Below are 17,483 nucleotides of genomic sequence, written 5' to 3' on the forward strand. Positions count from 1 at the left end.
TGCGCTGGCACATTCGGTTTCTGTGTGTCTGGGAAAGGGTCTGCCGCTCAGAGCCCTTTCTAGACATGCTTCAGCTTCTGATTTCTTTTTCTCAGGAGCCTTTCCTTCTTGAAACGAAGGGAAAGTCTTCTGTTTTCAATCCGTATGTAAAAAAGGGCTCCCTTGGAACCAAGCCTACATGTCTCTACTACAGGTGAGAGTCTTCAGTGAAGGCAGTTGAGAGCTCTCCTCACCCAGCTGGCTCGGCACGTTGGCATCACAGCCCAGTGGAACACATGCTAAAAGACTGGATTTCCATGCACAGTGATTTCAAAGATTCAATCTCTATACGTAGAATGTGGGGTTTTTATCTGGACCATGGCTATGCCATCTTTAGCTAAAGTTCACAATTTTGGAACACTTCTTCAAGGGGTCTTTTGTTTGCTTATTTGGTTTTGGCTCCATCAGGTGATGTGAATGGCAGCGTTTCGATATCGCTAAGTGGGTTTCACAGGTTCTTGAAATTAAAAGTCAAACATCACTTTTTAACACAAAACAGCTGGGGCTGGTGACAGACCGCTTCACCGCCAACAACAATTAGCAGTTCGGCTTCTTCTGCACAGCAGCCGGAAATCAGCTTTGCTGCATTTGGTCCGGGCTGGAGCATCTCCGAGGCAGCTGCACAGGCGACACAAAGGTAGCGCCAGGCTGGGCGCTGTCCTCGGTGCTGAAAGGCAGGAGCGAGCGGTGGGCGCGACCGCTCGCGAGACCCGAGGTCTCGCCAAGGGAAACCCGCGGCCGGGCTCCGAGCCGCGCTTTCCCAGCGCCGCGCACGCGACGCGGCCCGGGCTGTGCAGGGTGCGGGTTTCGGGGCCGGGGCGGGGGGGGGGGGGGAGGGGTGGGCGCGCGCGCCAGCAGCCTGCCGCGAGCCGCGCACGCGCGTCCGGGACTGCCTGCCCCTCTCTGTGACTTGCGTGTGTGTGTGTGTGTATGTGTGTGTGTGTGTGTGTCTGCTGTGTGTGTGTGTACGCGAGCGCGCGCGCGCGTGAGAGAGAGAGAGAGAGAGAGAGAGAGAGAGAGAGAGAGAGAGAGAGAGAGAGAGAGAGAGAGGAGGGAGAAGAGAGCGCGAGAGAGGGTGAGTGTGTGTGAGTGCATGGGAGGGTGCTGAATATTCCAAGCCCTGGGACCACAGCGGCAGCTCCGCTGAAAACTGCATCCAGCCAGTCCTCTGGACTTCAGGAGCTGGGACAGGGCGCAGGGCATCGGCAGCCACCAGCTGGACCTGGGAAATAGGAATTCTTCTGCCTCCACTTCAGGGTTGTAGCAGCTTGGTGCTAAATTGCTGTTTCAAAAATGCGGAGGATCTAATGTGCTGAGGAAAACGGCCACAGAAGGAAGAGGAGGAAAAGGGGGAAAAAGGGGGATATTTTGTGGATGCTCTACTTTTCTTGGAAATGCAAAAGATTATGCATATATCTGCCCTCCTTTCTCCTGTTTTATGGGGACTAATTTTTGGTGTCTCTTCTAACAGCATACAGATAGGTAGGTATCCTTTGTGCTCTGCTTTTGAATTGTGCATAATTTGGTAGTAATCTTTGTTCACAGTGAACAAATTAATTCATGTCATGTAGACTTATGTCATACCTTGACTGCATTCCAGATTTAAACTGCCTAGAATATACATGTTTTTTCTTAGGATGAAGCAAAGGGAAAAGACGATGCCTTGATACAATAGAGGGGAGGGGGGGGATCTCATTTCTGCCCTCCAGGTTTTATTAATTCTGCCTAACATTTTCCCGTTTGCTCAGATTCTCTAGGGGTCTGAATGCAAAGCTCGTGATGAGGAGGAAAGGCAAATGTTTCTGGCCACCTTACCTTGCCCTCAGACTCTGTGCCTTGACCCCTTGGTTACTATTTGGATGTTTGAGCCCCAGCTGCCAGAGCCCTCTCATGTGCTTATGCCGCTTATTAGCGTGAATAAGAGACTCCTGGGCTTAGGGCACCAGCGGGCTGCTCTCCTTTTCCTCCCGGCACTGACACGATTCCCCTGCTTGGTGTTTGTTCTTTGCAGGGGGGCTCTTTCCCAGGGGCGCAGATCAAGAATACAGTGCATTTCGGGTAGGGATGGTTCAGTTTTCCACTTCGGAGTTCAGACTAACACCGCACATCGACAATTTGGAGGTAGCAAACAGCTTCGCAGTCACCAATGCTTGTAAGTAATGAATATTCATGCCTTTCAGGCGCCGCACGCGGAAAGCCAGCGAGTGTGAGTGCGGGGTGGTGTGTGCGTCTTTCAGTGTGTGGGTGTGAGTGACGGCACACGCGCGTGCGTGTGACAGCGGAGGGGGAGAAAGTGGCTGCACTCTCGGGGACCCCCGCTGGTGAGGGGGGGGCGGGTTGAGGAGGGAGCGAAAGGAATTGAAGAGTGTGCGCACTGGAGAGGTGGGGTGGGAGTTGGAGCCCGGGGGCTTCCTTAGGCTCAGGGGTTTCTAGCTTATAGCGATGGCTTCTCCCGGCCCCTTCCTTCCCCACCTTGCGCGCCTGGTGGCACCCTGCCCCCAGAGAACACGTTGTTCCCCAGGGCGCGCCGTCGGGCTTATGGGTAGATCCCACCGGGGACTGCCGGAGCCCAGGCAGCTGCAGCCCTCGCCTGCGGCCCTGGTGAGGATCTGCGGCCCAGGGTTCACGCTACAGACGCCGTGAGCCCGGTGTGATCCGCCTCGGACAGGACTAGTTGTGAAATGGTTCCGGAGTTGGGCTCGGGTCTGTTACATAACGCCCCCCCGGAGGGGCGCGGGGCGGTGCGCGGAGAGGCTGGCGCAGGCCCGGGGGCTCCCCAGCCCAGCACCGTGGAGCGGGAGCGTGTCCGTTCCTCGCCCCTCCGTTGGCCATTGAAGGGGCAATTCCGCTCGCGAGGCCGCGGCCAGCTCGCCGGCCGGGTGCGCTTTGTTCTCAGGTAGCCTGGCGCCGGCAAGGGCAGCGAGAGGAAGAGAACCTGAACGCAGTTAGATCCGGCTGAGTTTGAAAAGCTGGAGAAGTCTCTCTGATCAGCCATTTTAGTCTGTGCAGTTAGTTATCCATATTAGCCCTCTCACTCCGCGCGGTGCTGTGGACCACGCGAGGAAGCTCTCTCAAGGCTACAAAGTGATGGAATCCAAGCCATTAGGTCTCCACAGGGTTCAATGGAATAATCCCGGAGCTCCAACCCCCGCGCCCGCGTGGGCTGTGCGGCGCGGCCCCGGTACCTCCCTGCCCTTTTCCCAGCAGCTGCCATCATTTCCTGCCGAATGGGCTGGGCTGATTCTTCCCTGATCTGATGTTTGCAGTTTGTATTTCATAGTTCACAATTTGGAGGGGGCTTTGCAGATGGCGCACCTCCCATTTTGGCTACAGTGTGAAGGAGCTAGTGGAAAATTACCGCAGAAAAAAGCCCAACTGCTCTCTTGCCACAGTAGGCAAACAACTGGTGCCATCCCACTTCCTCATATTAAGTCTTAATCATATATTCGATGGGTTAGCTGGGTTATCTTATCAGGAACATTATCAACTCATTTTGAAACCGCTGTCACCCGGATGATTAAAGATATGAAACAATTTTCTTTGACCATTAGAACAAGATCATTATGATACTCCAATTAGATTAGATGCCTGTGATTAAATTGTTTATAAAGACCCTATTTAAGAAGGTTTCAATGCTACAAGTTTTCTTCAAATGTTGATACCAAGTGAGAAAAGAAACAGGGGGAGGGGGCGTGGGAAGGAGGGGTAAGGAAGGAGAAAGATAGAGACTCAAAGTGGATTTGCAGCTTCAAAAAAACCTACAAATATAAGACTATCTTGGAAAATCTCAATCTCTCTCTCTCTCTCTCTCTCTCTCTCTCTCTCTCTCTCACTATATATACATGATATATAGTTTAATTTTTGAAGGTTTTTATACTTGACCTATCTACCTACCAGATTTGTATTCATTTGATTTGGTATTAAGTTCCCAATGTTTTTTTCCTGAATTATGACTGACATACAACTGTGCTAAGTACCTAACTGCATTTCATTATATACTAGTGAGAAAATGCTTTGAAAAGTAATGAACCTACTGGAAGTATGTAGTTTTTTAAAATGAGGTGAAAGTAATTGAAAACTCTACTCTTTGAAAATGGTCAATGATTGAGAAGTTCACTCCTTGGTGAAAATAGTAAGAGGACCGACTGAGATAAATGGGTGTGGGTCCACTGAACAAAATGAAAATTCCTTGACTCGAACAAATGCCGGATCACTGTATTGGAGCTTTGTAAAGATTAAAGGTTATGGTTAGTTTAGGTTAGTTAACTAATTTAGGTCTTCAGTCTCAATATTTTAAAATAGATTTGTTTTTTTATAGAAATTTTATTGAAATAGAATATGCAAACAGGAAATGTAAATGTATTAAACACATGTATAACTCACAAAGAACTTCCACAGAATGATACATCCATATAATAAGGACACGGGTTTCATTTACACACACACAATTTGTTTGACTACAGTCCTTGAGAAAAATAAATGAAAGTGACATCTTCATTTTGCACACATTTGTTTTGTTTTGCTCAGAAAATGAAGCTGAAATTAAAATGTACGTGTCTCCAGATCCCCAAATTACTCCTCCATGGATTATTACTCTAGGACACTAAAACAAATGATGGGGAGGAACTGAATGCATTTTCAAGGTTCCCTCATGGGACTTCAGAATGGTGGCATTTGCAACATCCATGTCTTAAGTATCTTACTGATTGCTGAAGAGAACTACTGAGGCACTATTATAGAAGAGAGCTCATTGGCTAGAATTTTCTGGAGTTGACATTGACTCATTGACTAGGTGAATCATTTAACATTTGCGTGGCTCAGTTTCTTTATTCTTTTAGGAATTTCAAAATATGGAGATTGTAAAATGTATCTTTTTTTGCATAAGGCTACAAAAAATGTAAAAATAGTCTAACTCTTTTCAGAGAAAAAGATGCTTATATAAAACTATAATTACAAAGTCAGCAATCAAGAAATGAATGGAAATCTCTAATATCAAATGTGTCCAGATGAGTCTTGATCATTTATATCCTGCTCAAGATTTTCCTCCAGTGCTTAGCTGTGTTTTCTTGCCTTTTTAGTCGGGGGAGTCCACGTTTCCGTGTGGAAGCAGCAGCATCAAATATGTTGACAGCTAAAACCAAAATGACTTTCTCTCATTTCTCCCAGAAATCGAAGGAAGTCTACTCTCAAACTCCATTATTAAATATATGTCATCAATAAGTGTTCAGAAAGGAGCTTGTTCTCCTAGTTAAACCGTACAAATTGCACAGGATTAAGTTTACATATTAAGAAAGTGGCGTTTCATACTTGAATGATTTCAAAGTACAAAAGACATTCGTTTGCTAATTTAATTTTATTTCTGAGATGGAGGAACTTATTTGGAATTGCTGAGGTTGACAACCACTTAAGGATCCAGCAAGAGCTACTGAGTGGGTGAAGGTTATGCAAATGAAATGAAGTCATTATATTCTGAAGTGGGTAAAATGACTGTGCATGGCACTGAACTCCCCCATCCTTCTCTTTCACAGTCACAGCGGGATAATGCAAGAACCTATTTGTTCCCATTTGTTTCCATGGGTACCTGAGGAAATAAAGACAGATTCCAGTTTCTTTTTTCTCTCTCTCTCCCTTCCTGTCCCCCACTTCGCCCCCACCTGCCTCTCCTTCCCCTCCTTTCCTGTCATCCTCCTTCCTTCCTTCGTGGGTACAGATAATAGTTTTTCAGTCTTTTTCCCTGAAGGCTGTTCAAACAAAAACATTCATTATGAGAATATGCAAACCATAAAATTGGGGAAAAAAGAGACTAGCTTTTGAGCATGATTGTTCAACAGTTGAAACCACAGTGATGGGCCTCAAGAATTTATTTCTCCCCACTCCCTCCCATTTTGATTGAATGCCCTCTAGTTGTCAGAGACTAAATGAATGTTTTTCTTAAATTAATTCATTTTTTTCAACCTTTCTCCTCCATGTCCTTTTGAATAGTTTTCCAAGAGTTCCAGGCCTGTGCACTGGCCACTGTGGTCTTGTCTAAGAACTTTAGCATGAGGATGTGAAGATGGTCTAGTAGTTCTTACACAAAAGCAGTTTATTGCAGTAATTCAGAATTGTCATGAAAACAATAACTTTGATATTGCATATGTATTGATACCACATAGTATATATTGTTAATAAAATCAACAGATTTTAGAAAAAAAAACTAAATACTATTGTATTCTAAAACAATTTAATAAATGTTAATGTTGTTGTCATTACTAAACCGTGTTTAAAATAAAACTGCCTAAATGGGATGTAAACATGATTGTTTGGTCCCATAGGCTTTTGGAATTTAAAATAAGTATTAGATTTCTTGCTCAAATCTTTCTATTTATTTCATGAGTAACTTTGACAGATAGCTATTCATCTATTTAATAATAATTTAATGATTTTATATTTCAATTCCATAAAAAGAAATCATAAAATATTACATTTTAAAGAAATAGATAAAAATCTACTTTTTCTCTAAGCCAGCAGATGGAGATGTTGGAGAAAATATTGTTCTTTCATAAAACTGTTGCGCACACTGAATACCTTTTGAAACGTTGAAAAAAAATTATTTAGGAAAACAATAAAAATATACATAAATGGCACCTACTTTGAAAAAAAATCATTTAAAATGCTGTTTGAAAGATAATTCCTGATGCCTTTTAACAACAAAGTGCATTCAATTTTATTTTTAAAATGGATTATTTTAAATATTTTTGTAAACTTGAGTTATAAAGCCATTCAGAAATAGCACTGATTGTAAGTCCTCTTCGAAGAGAGAGCATTCTAAAATAATATGATTTTAGCTCTTTAGCCTTGATTCTCCAGATAATCATTTTAAAGGTGTATTTCTTATCATTGGGTTTTGGTCATGAATCTCTGAGATTGTGTATCTGTGTTCATCTAATTAATTAATGTCTCTTAAGCCTTTATTACATTTTTTATCAGTGCAACTTCGTGTGTGTTGTATACATACAAAAATGTAACATGTACATATGTATACTCATAATTATAGAATGTACGTAGTTATAGATTGGCTGGATTATCATGTTTTGCCATTTTTGTTGAGGTAATTACTAAAACGTGGAGGTACCGACTTAAAGATATGCAAAATTTGATAAAAAACAGATTCAACTTGGATTCTTTTAAGCAATGATAAGCATTCATTATGTGAAGAAAACCATGAACACATGTACCAGTACACAATACCTTACAACGCAGTGGTGTAAATATTCAGTCATTCAATTAGAGGTTACAAAGAAAGAAAGAACTCTTTGTATGGAAGAATAATTAATTTTCATTAGATTTTTTGGGGTAAATGTTCATATTTCACTTACCACAAGAGAATTTTAAGAAAATAATAGATTATACTAAACAGAAATCAAAGAATGGTGCTGGTTGAAATATTCTGTTTTAGGAAAAGAGAAACTGAATAAAAATTACTATATGAAACTATAGAACCTTAATGTTAAGAATTTATTCCTATGCTATTCCTTTTTGAGGTATTGTAGGCTTTACCCTGCTGACTGGAAGTATAGAGCATTTCCATTTCATATCAAGCCTTTGAAGTGATAGGGTCATGCACTGTGACATTATGCTGACATGGATGCTGATTCATGCCCAAATCTTAGATCTTCTTGTAATCTCTTCCAGTGACACTTCACAAATTGTAAAACTTCCCACAGCCCTGAAAATTTTAAGAAAAGCTCAAAAAGAGCAGTTGCTTCCTAATTATTTTAGAATGTTTTACTGAATAATTGAGTTTTCAAAGAGTTTGTATTTGTTCCCTTCCTCTTCCTCCTTCTTTTCTGCTTAAAAAACAACTGGTAGAAGTATCCAATCTGCACAGAAAATGCTATTATAGGAAATGAAATCTGAATAGATATACAGAACTATGTTTTTTGTGTGTTTTTTTAAGGGAGCAAAGGGTAGATTTCACAGAAGGTACATAGCAGATTTAAACATTTTATTGGGATGTTAATGCTACTGGTTGATTTATTTTCCTTTATTTTTTAACTGGATTCCACAGAAGATACTCTAGATACCATTAAAATATTAGCTTTTTCGTTTTGACAATTTTTAGTCAAAATTTCTGAGGTTTTCTCCAATGATCTGAATAACAAAGTGACAAACCAGTTATATGACTATGTTTCTTCAATACAAAATGAAAATTAGTTGTTGAATTCAAAGTTAAAATTTCAAAATCACCCACAATTAAAAAAATTTCAAACATCAAAATGTTTTCAGAGAAGATTTTACTAATTTGGATGAAAAAAAAAATGTGGTTCTTACATTGGTGTTGATTAGGAGTCTACATCTGTTATTTTTCAGTATTATTCAATTTAAACTATTTTGTCATTTTTTTTAATCATTTTAATTTATAGAATGAACACGTTTTAAAGTTTACTTGGAGAATGAAAAATGTGACATTCTTGAAGGCAGGTTCATGCCATTGTTGTCTGTGTAGCTTTCACAAACCCTAGCACCGTTCTCAGTGCTTTGAGGCCCTTAATGATTATCTATCTCTTAAAGTCATTACATATTATATATTTTTGCATTATAAAATTATACATTTTAAAGTCAAAGTTTTGCTTTTGCTCTACATTTGGATTTCAAAAGAAACTATTTGATATCTGGTTTAAATCCTATTTAGAGAAAAGTGTAATATGTTTTACATTTTCCTCTAAATGTTAGATATGTTCAAAGTTATTATTTACTTATCCCTAAAGCTACATTTCTATATGTTAAAAATGATTTGCTTAAAATATGTACAATATACATTTTTAGAGGATTTACAAATGTTATTAGGATGATGCAAAAGCCATGTTGCAAGTGATTAGAATACAAGAATCCATTATAAGGGACCAGACAGTTTTGGATGTATTCCGCTTCCATTTTAGTTTTGCATTTTCCTCAAAATGTGACTATAAATATTTTTGAATGACAACAAAATTTTCATAGTCTACCCCCCTCACCTGCACACACATACCTCAAGCTATTATATATCATGATTTCCCTTGTTAATTATTTTAGTGAAAATTTTAAAGTACCATATCATAATATATTTTATAGTGAATGTCTTTGAGAATTTTATGGACACAGTTTCTTGACACAAGCCAATTCTTCTAATATTTGCATTAATATGTGTTATTTTTTATATGGATGCCTTTTTTTTCTATTTTTTTTTTCAAGCAGTCTATCTTTAGGATTTGTTTTCTATTTACTTCGTTTGTTTTATTTTTTAAAATATTTTTATTGATTACAGAGGGGAAGGGAGAGAGAGATAGAAACATCAATGATGAGATAGAATCATTGATCTGCTGCCTCCTGCACGCCCCCTACTGGGGATCGAGCCCACAACCCAGGCATGTGCCTTTGACCAGAATCAACTGGATACCTTTTAGTCTGCAGGCCAGCACTCTATCCACTGAGCCAAACTAGCTAGGGCAGTTTTGACCTGTTTTATTCTATTGATAAATTTGCTTCAGCAAAAGCCCTAATTTGTTATTATAGTTTTATTTTTATCCATTAATTAACATATAGAAAAATTATCCAGTATGTTTACTACTAATTTGTAATCTAACATTAATTTAAAATTTAGAGTCTTTACCCTTGTAAGTGTTTTAAATTGAATAGAACAAATATGCTTGGGAGATATGGGAGTCATTACAGTAAAGGAATTTATGAGTGGACAGTTTCTTAGATTGTTTTAATTTTCATATGTCTTCAGATTTCTCAAATAATTGACATATCTATCTCACAGTTTTACTATTTAGATTTGTTCTTCAGAATTTTACTTTATAATTTTATGTAGTTTATTTATAGGTATGCTAATTCACATTTTTCCTGATTATTTCAGTATTTAAAATATAAATACAAACCAGTTTGAATTGAGCAATGCCTAAGTTTTAGTTTGTCTTTGAACAGAGCATCCTATGTTTACAGAGCTTATTTATCTTTCATGTAAAGTTAATTGCAAACTGTAAATTCTATGATATTCACTTATTTTATGGCCCCCTGATTTCTTTCACTCTGATTGAATTTCAGTGATCCTCAGAAGGTGCCCCTTTGATGCAAATATTTTTAGTCTAATCTGTCTAAATGTCCAGTTATACTGATGGAAATGATAGAAATATGTTTATATAAACTGAGTATACTCTGTGCTTATTTTAAAAATATAGTGAAGTATTATCTGATTCTTCCTCCCTATAATAAAATATGGCCTTATTCAATCGTTTCTAACTGCAGTATGAATTTAATTGAAACTCAAGTTATATAATTTGCTATAAGAAAAGGTTTTCTTATTCCATAAATAAGGCTTTACATTAAAATACTATTGTTTCAGATTTAGTATTCTTTTTACAGTTTCTCTAGCATTAGTGTTCAGTCTATTGCAGTAAGGATATGTCAGCAATTGAATTATATATTTTTAAATTTCTGTGCAAGAATAAAAGGATAGGACAAGAATTTCAAAATTAGTATTTTCAGCCCTAGCCAGTTTTGCTCAGTGGATAGAACGCTGGCCTGCGGACTGAAGGGTCCCAGGTTCGATTCTGGTCAAGGGCACATGTGGGCTCGATCCCCAATGATCCCCAGTAGGGAGCATGGTGGGGAGTGTATAGGAGGTGATCACGGTGGGGGATGTGCAGGAAGCAGCTAATCAGTGATTCTCTCTCTCATCACTGATGTTTCTGTCTCCCTTCCTCTCTGAAATCAATAAAAAATAAATAAATAAACCAAAATAAGTATTTTCAGGTCGAAGAAAAAAAATTCTATTGCAGATTGAAATTGTCAGATTTCTTGAAGTGTGGGAAGGGGGCCATGGCTGCAGGAAATCTCCAAGAGGCAGGGTAACTTAGTGTACTGTTACCAAGAACTGTTCGATAAAGGCTGATAAATGAGGTTTACCAGTAGAACACAGAAATATTTAACTTTTAGTCTTATGTTATCTGGTGGTAATATATTCTATTTCTTCACATCTGAATAATATTTTTAATAATCCTAGATATATTTAAAATATATCAGCAGGTCTTAGGAGAATATTTAACAAAATTAATGATAACTTTTGAACAATATGTAATTTTTGTCATTAATTATTAAAAATTATTAAAGGATAATTTGAGACGGAAATAATTGGAGACAGTGAACACTTTCAACCTGAAGAATCAGGACTATAAGGTATAGGGTGATCAGTTTCATCAATATATTTGAAAAAGTTATCATATACATTTTAGTAGTTTAGATTTGGAACATTTTGGACACACTCCTTAAGGGCTTCATATAAGCTATTCATGTGAATTACATCTATTTAAAGGGACTGTTTTGAATGATCTACCACAGAAATAGCTCCCACAATTCTAAAGTGGGAAGAGGGCTTATCTTTAGAAAAAACAACACAAAAATAAAAACAAAATCTCATTACAAAGCTTTTGCAAAGAAATTCTGAAAGTGACCATCTCCAGGGTAGTAGGAAGGATGTATGTCTTACTATTTTTTTTTAAAGATACATTTCAACTTACGTCATTATTTTTCTTTATTCCTGTCTTGTGTTTTTGAGGAATAAAATATTTCTTGTTTTTAGTTTTTGTATGAAATGGAGTTATTGAGCTCTATAATTCCCAAGCACTTTCAAAAAATTTATAGCTTTATCTGTTTTACTAGCTCACAGTGTTATTTCTAATTTACATTTGGAGAGGAACTTTTAGGAACACAGGCAATAATTTAGAGGATTTATCGAGAAGCTTTATAGTTTTAGTTATTTGTTGTGAAGGACCATAAATCCTTATCTTTATATCTCAGAACACAGACAACTCAAGGATTGTCATCTTAATGGTAAAGGCACAAATGTTTTGTCCATGAAAATATAAAACCTTGATCCATGCAGTTTACAGCTCTGACGTCTTGGGAGACAGAATAGCATTGGTTAAGAGTCTATACTTGGAACTGAATTCTAGTCCTAGTATTAAAAGTGGACATTGGATAAGGTGCTTAATCTATCTAAGTGTTCAGTTGTCATCTTTGTAAAAGGGAATCAGGTGTGATAGGATTGTTTCGAAGCTACACAGTAGCCAGGAAACACTATGTACTATGGTTGGCCAATCTAAGTGCACACAAAAATAGTGAAATTTTATTATTACTTCTTGTGTTAGGAACTTTGGACAGTTTTGACAAGCACTTGGGAGAAGAGGCAGAGAACAACAGAAAATGCATTTTTAGTTTCCTACTGGAATCTTTTCTACTGTTTCTATACCAGTATAGCATATATGACAAAGAAGAGACTAATGCAATAAACCACATAAGCCACTTAAAATTATGTATACTTCCCTGAAGTATGAGAATGATCTTTTTTATTTGTTTATGTTAGAATGTATAGTAAAGTCATTGTTTCTAGATCACTTATAAAAAAAAGATATTGATGGAAGATGAAAGTCATTGTGTGATATACTGATGTAGAATATATTGTTGAAAAACAGGGTGACCAAATGAGAAAATAATGATATTAACAGTAATGTGAATTATAGTGCTTCCAAAAAAAATTTTTTTTAAGTTTTGAATCAGATTTAGAGGTGTTTTGCAGCTATTTTGCCCAGATTTTTGTTTTTCTTTTAAATTATTCATGATTTCAGTTCATAATTTTAAAGAACACATATATGCTTGCCCTGGCTGGCTGGCTGAATTGATTGGAGCATTGTCTTGTACACCAAAAGGAGGCAAGTTCAATTCCCAGTCAGGACATATACCCAAGTTGTGGGTTCCCAGGTCGGGGCATGTACTGGAGGCAACCAATAGATGTTTCTCTCTCACATTGATGTTTCTCTTTCTCTCCCTTCCTCTCTCTCTAACAATAAATAAAAACATAACCTCTGGTGAGGATTTACAAAAATAATATATATATATATATATATATATATATATATATATATATATATATATATATATATATATATTCTTAAGAAATTGTTTATTTTCTTCCCCCAGAACTTTTATGCCTTACTCAGAAAGGCTTTCCCACTCTAGTTTATTTGAAAAAATACAACTGCCTGTCCTTTAATTTACTCTCCATCCTATTTTGGTTTCATGATTCAAAATGAATCTTTAATTCAAAATGAATCTTTGATTCATCTGGATTTATTTGATATAAATACTAAAGTAGGGATACTTTAAGCTTAGTAAGTATTAAACTAAGCTTACATTTCATGTTTAGTTAATTGCTACCATATACTATATATCCTATATAATAAAAGACTAATATGCAAATTGACAGAATGGTGGAACGACCGGTCGCTATGAAGCGCACTGACCACCAAGGGGCAGACGCTCAATGCAGGAGCTGCCCCCCTGGTGGTCAGTGCACTCCAACAGGGGGAGTGCCACTTAGCCAGAAGCCCTGAGCCAGGCTCATGTTTGGTGAGTACAGTGGTGGTGGTGGGAGCCTCTCCCACCTGTGGGCCTAAGCCATCAGTTTGACATCCCTAAGGGCTCCAGACTGCGGGAGGGCACAGGCTGGGCTGAGGGACAACCCCCCTTCTAACCCCCCCCTCTGGCCTCTAGTTTATATATGAAATCCATCTCTCCTCATTTATTTAAAATGCCATCAAGTTTTCTTCTTGAGTAAATAGTTCCTCAGGAAATGAAAAACAAATAGGGAATTTGCCCAAAACGTGAAAGAAACAAGATTAAAACTCTATTACAGTAAAGAATATAAAGTTATGCAAGACACTTATTTCCTGAGCAGTGCTATTTTTATAAATTGTGCTTTTGTGTCACTGGGGTCTCAGATCAATAAATGCGGATGCCAGATTTAAACATTAACTGAGCCCAGAGGGATAAATAAAGGATTTTGTTATGTTTTTTTGGCTTGTGTCGCAGCACTAATATCACTTAAGTGTACTGCTAGTTTTGCATATTTCTTATTTTATATCAAGGTTGAAGTAATGGGTTATGATTATGACTTCGCTTTTGAATAACACTTTGAAGTTAATTCAGTGTAACAATCCGTATGTGTACACAAAAAGAATATTAAAACTAAAGACAGCAATCTGTATGAAATGAAGATAGGTAAGGGAACTCAGATACTCATGGTTTTATTAACTAATATCCAATTTCATTCTTAATTTGTCTTAGAAAACAGTTTTGTGCTCTCTCTAAATCCAAATATCAAGCTATTTATGGCATAAGTCTAATTTAAGCTGGAATCTATAATAATAAAAGCGTAATATGCTAATTAAACTGGACGTCCTTCCGTCCTTCCAGACGAAGCTGGGGCTGTGAGGGAAGCCCGGGTTCCAGGTGCCTGCCTGTGGCCAGAAGGAAGCCCAGGTCCCGGGTGCCAGAAGGAAGCCGGTGCCGGCAGCCAGGGGAAGGGAGGCCTACTCTTGCATGCATTTCATGCATTGGGCCTCTAGCACTAAACAAAATACTAAAACATGACTTTCATCAAGAAATACTTTCAGTTTGCCTTACAATGTATGACACATACTGTGTAGTTTTTGTCAAACATCAGAAAAATTTCTAATTCTATAACCGGTACATTTTGTGAAACTCTGAACTTAATGTGGCCCTGAAGTGACTTTTCTAGTACCCTGTCATACATGAGCATTGAAAGAAAGGTTTTATGAAATGTATTTAATCAAGATGATGGTTTTATGAAATTTATTTAATCAAATTTCTGCACAACTCTAGTCGTCTGTTTGTTTTAATACATCTTTGGCTGAATACAAAAATTTTACCTACATGAAAATAAAAAAATATTTGCATAAGTAGAAATACAGTGTTAATAACTTTTTATGCTAACACTTTCTAAAAATTTAAATATTTTTCAAATAGTGGCTCAGTCTCATTTCTCCCTCCACTCAAAAAGGCAGAAGAAAGTGACTAAGGAAAAGCCATTCGATGCCACTCTACCTAAGATGGTACCACTAAAGGTGTGGGTAACGCAGTTAAGGTATCATAATGGAGCAGGATGAAGGTGGACTAAGGAGGCAGAATTTTCTGAAGGACTTCATGGAATACAGACCCTGTTCTCTTTCAAGGGATTGCTTCTGCTTTCTTTTTGCCATATGGACCCTTGTGTTTAAACAAATATTAATATATGTCACAATATTTGTTTGGGTTTAAAACTTCAGAGTTTGCATTAGCGTTTCATGTATTTTTAATTTTCTTTGGCCAATTTAGATTTCATAGCCTCTTTAATCACATTTATCTCCATTTTTATTTATTTCTAAGTTTTTTTTTCAAGACTTGTACATCATAATGTTTCTGAGGTAAATCGAATTCAAGATGTTTATTTAAATATTACTCTGTAATTAATATAAAAATTTCTGAAGCTACCTTAGAATACTTTTCCTAATTATAAAAATAACATATTAAAGTAGAAAATTTGGAAAACACAAAATAAAAATAAAAATTATCACTAATTTTACCCAAGAAATACTCACTTGTTGACATTTACATATGTTCTTTTCAAGCGCTTTTGTACTTAATATCATACCTGAAAAATTTTTGGATGCCAATAAAGCCATTTGTAAAATTAATTTTTATAGTTTTATAATATTTATCTCCATAATTTACTTAACGGTCTCCTAAGTTTATAGATTTTGTGTGAAACCTTCTTTTATCCATTCTAAAATATTACTGCAAATGGAATCCTTCTGCATCTGTACTTTTCCTCATTTCTGATAAGTGAAGTATAATTGTACTGTATCAAAGGCCATGAAGCATTTACTTATTTCTGATATATACTAAGGACATTTACCAGTTTATAATTATGTCAACAGTTTATGACTAGTCTAATCTCACAGATTGTCAGAATCAGTGCTATCATTTTTAAAGTCCTTATATAGTTGAGAGCTAAAAATTCTTCTTGTTACATTTGTTTTTCAAATTTAGAACACATTTATGTTTCTTATTTCACGAATTGTTGATTACAGACTTTTGCCCAATTATTGCCATTTTGGTAGTTTTCCCCTTTGAATTGTATGAGTTATTTATCCATCATCATTGTGCCTGGGGAAGATGGGGCTGGAGAGTTGAACATCTGGAAATTAAATGCTTCTGTAAGGACAAAGACCAGGCTACTTCAGCGTCCATTTCATTGGTTAAAACTACTCACATGTCCACATTCAGCTTCAGGGGAGTGGAGACTATTGTCCTTGTGTCCAGCCTCAGAGAACTGAATATTGGTGAATGTTAGTAATATCTTCAACAGATATTATCTCATTGCCAGTAAAAACTTGCTCAATTATTTTCCTAGTTTATTATTATTTTTCTTTCAGTTTTTAAGTATTGCTTCTAAGATGTTTGTCTTTGGAGTTTCGTCCCCCTCCAGTATGTCCGCACACGCTGAGAGGCCATGAAGCAAGTTCTAATAACATCGACAGGATGGAAAACAACTTGCTTCCTTCTGCTTATCCTCACCTACCGCTAGTCTCTCTCCCTATCTATATCATTCTTCTGGTGATTAACACTATATTCATAACATATCTATATAATTTATTTTACATTAATCTATTTTTTATCATAATTTGTATTATATACTTGAAACCATATTTCTATTTAATAGTTATAGATGTCTTTTGACTGTCCACCTTATGAGTTGACAACATTTTTGAGTCAAGATTGAGAAAATTTAGCATTCTACGCTGTATTTTTAATTGGTCTTATGTACATATGTTTTATATATAAATTTATTATAAACATTTAAAGTCAATAAATATTATATACATAATCATATATAAATATACATATATACCTTTTTGACTATTTTCATAGAACAGTCAAGTACTATGCTGTGATTGCTTTCCCCTTTTACAACTTTTTTCCTTTCCTGGATATTTGAAATGTCCAGTTTCCACTTGTATTATGTGCCTGTAATATATTTTAGGCTCTTACTATCATATATTTATCTCATGAATTCTAGTCTCTCTAATGACTTCCATTCTCATTATGCATTCTAGGTTGAGTCTCCTGTGCAACTGATGTTCTGGGACAGCCTGTCTTTTCTTGGTTAATCAAATGTCTCTCTAATTTTTGATTTACATTTATAACTTATTTTAAAAGAATTTTCTTACAATAATAAAGCTCTTCATTTTCTCTCTCTTTTATGATCTCTCTATAGTTGGATGGATAGATAGAATGAACTTGGAAGGATTACACACTTATTTTCCATTATCACATGTTGTTGAACAGTTAAATTAATATTCTTTTGTGCATTTATTGTTTCCTTTTGGGAAGCTTTCAGGTTTTTTTTTCTTCTCCTAAAATTTTACAATAATGTGCCTACCTGGGCATTTCTCCCTCTATCCTACGCGCATTTAATTTGAAAACAGATCCCCCTTTAAGATCTGTAAAATTCTTAGCCGTTATTCCTTAAAAGATTTGCTCTCCTCTTTTTTCTTTATTATTTCTTTCTTGGTAGCTGTTTA

At 37.0% G+C, this 17,483-nt stretch overlaps 1 protein-coding gene across 8 annotated transcripts in view; it reads left to right on the plus strand.

Moving 5' to 3' along the window:
- The first annotated feature begins 977 nt into the window (after positions 1-977).
- Positions 978-17,483, plus strand: part of GRIA2 (glutamate ionotropic receptor AMPA type subunit 2) — a 124,146-nt gene continuing 107,640 nt past the window's right edge. For 4 of the 8 annotated variants that reach the window (XR_009453015.1, XM_059697706.1, XM_059697707.1 and 1 more), the window contains exons 1-2: positions 978-1,521; positions 2,051-2,191. Coding sequence is in view for 7 of the 8 variants with exons in the window: in XM_059697706.1 (XP_059553689.1) it covers positions 1,434-1,521; positions 2,051-2,191 (229 nt within the window). In the remaining variant the exon portion in view is untranslated. The remainder of the gene's footprint in view (positions 1,522-2,050; positions 2,192-17,483) is intronic. The other 4 variants (XM_059697709.1, XM_059697704.1, XM_059697703.1 and 1 more) reach the window with 2 other exon arrangements.

The sequence above is a fragment of the Myotis daubentonii genome, chromosome 5 (genome assembly GCF_963259705.1).
Source record: "Myotis daubentonii chromosome 5, mMyoDau2.1, whole genome shotgun sequence".
Lineage (NCBI taxonomy): Eukaryota > Metazoa > Chordata > Mammalia > Chiroptera > Vespertilionidae > Myotis > Myotis daubentonii.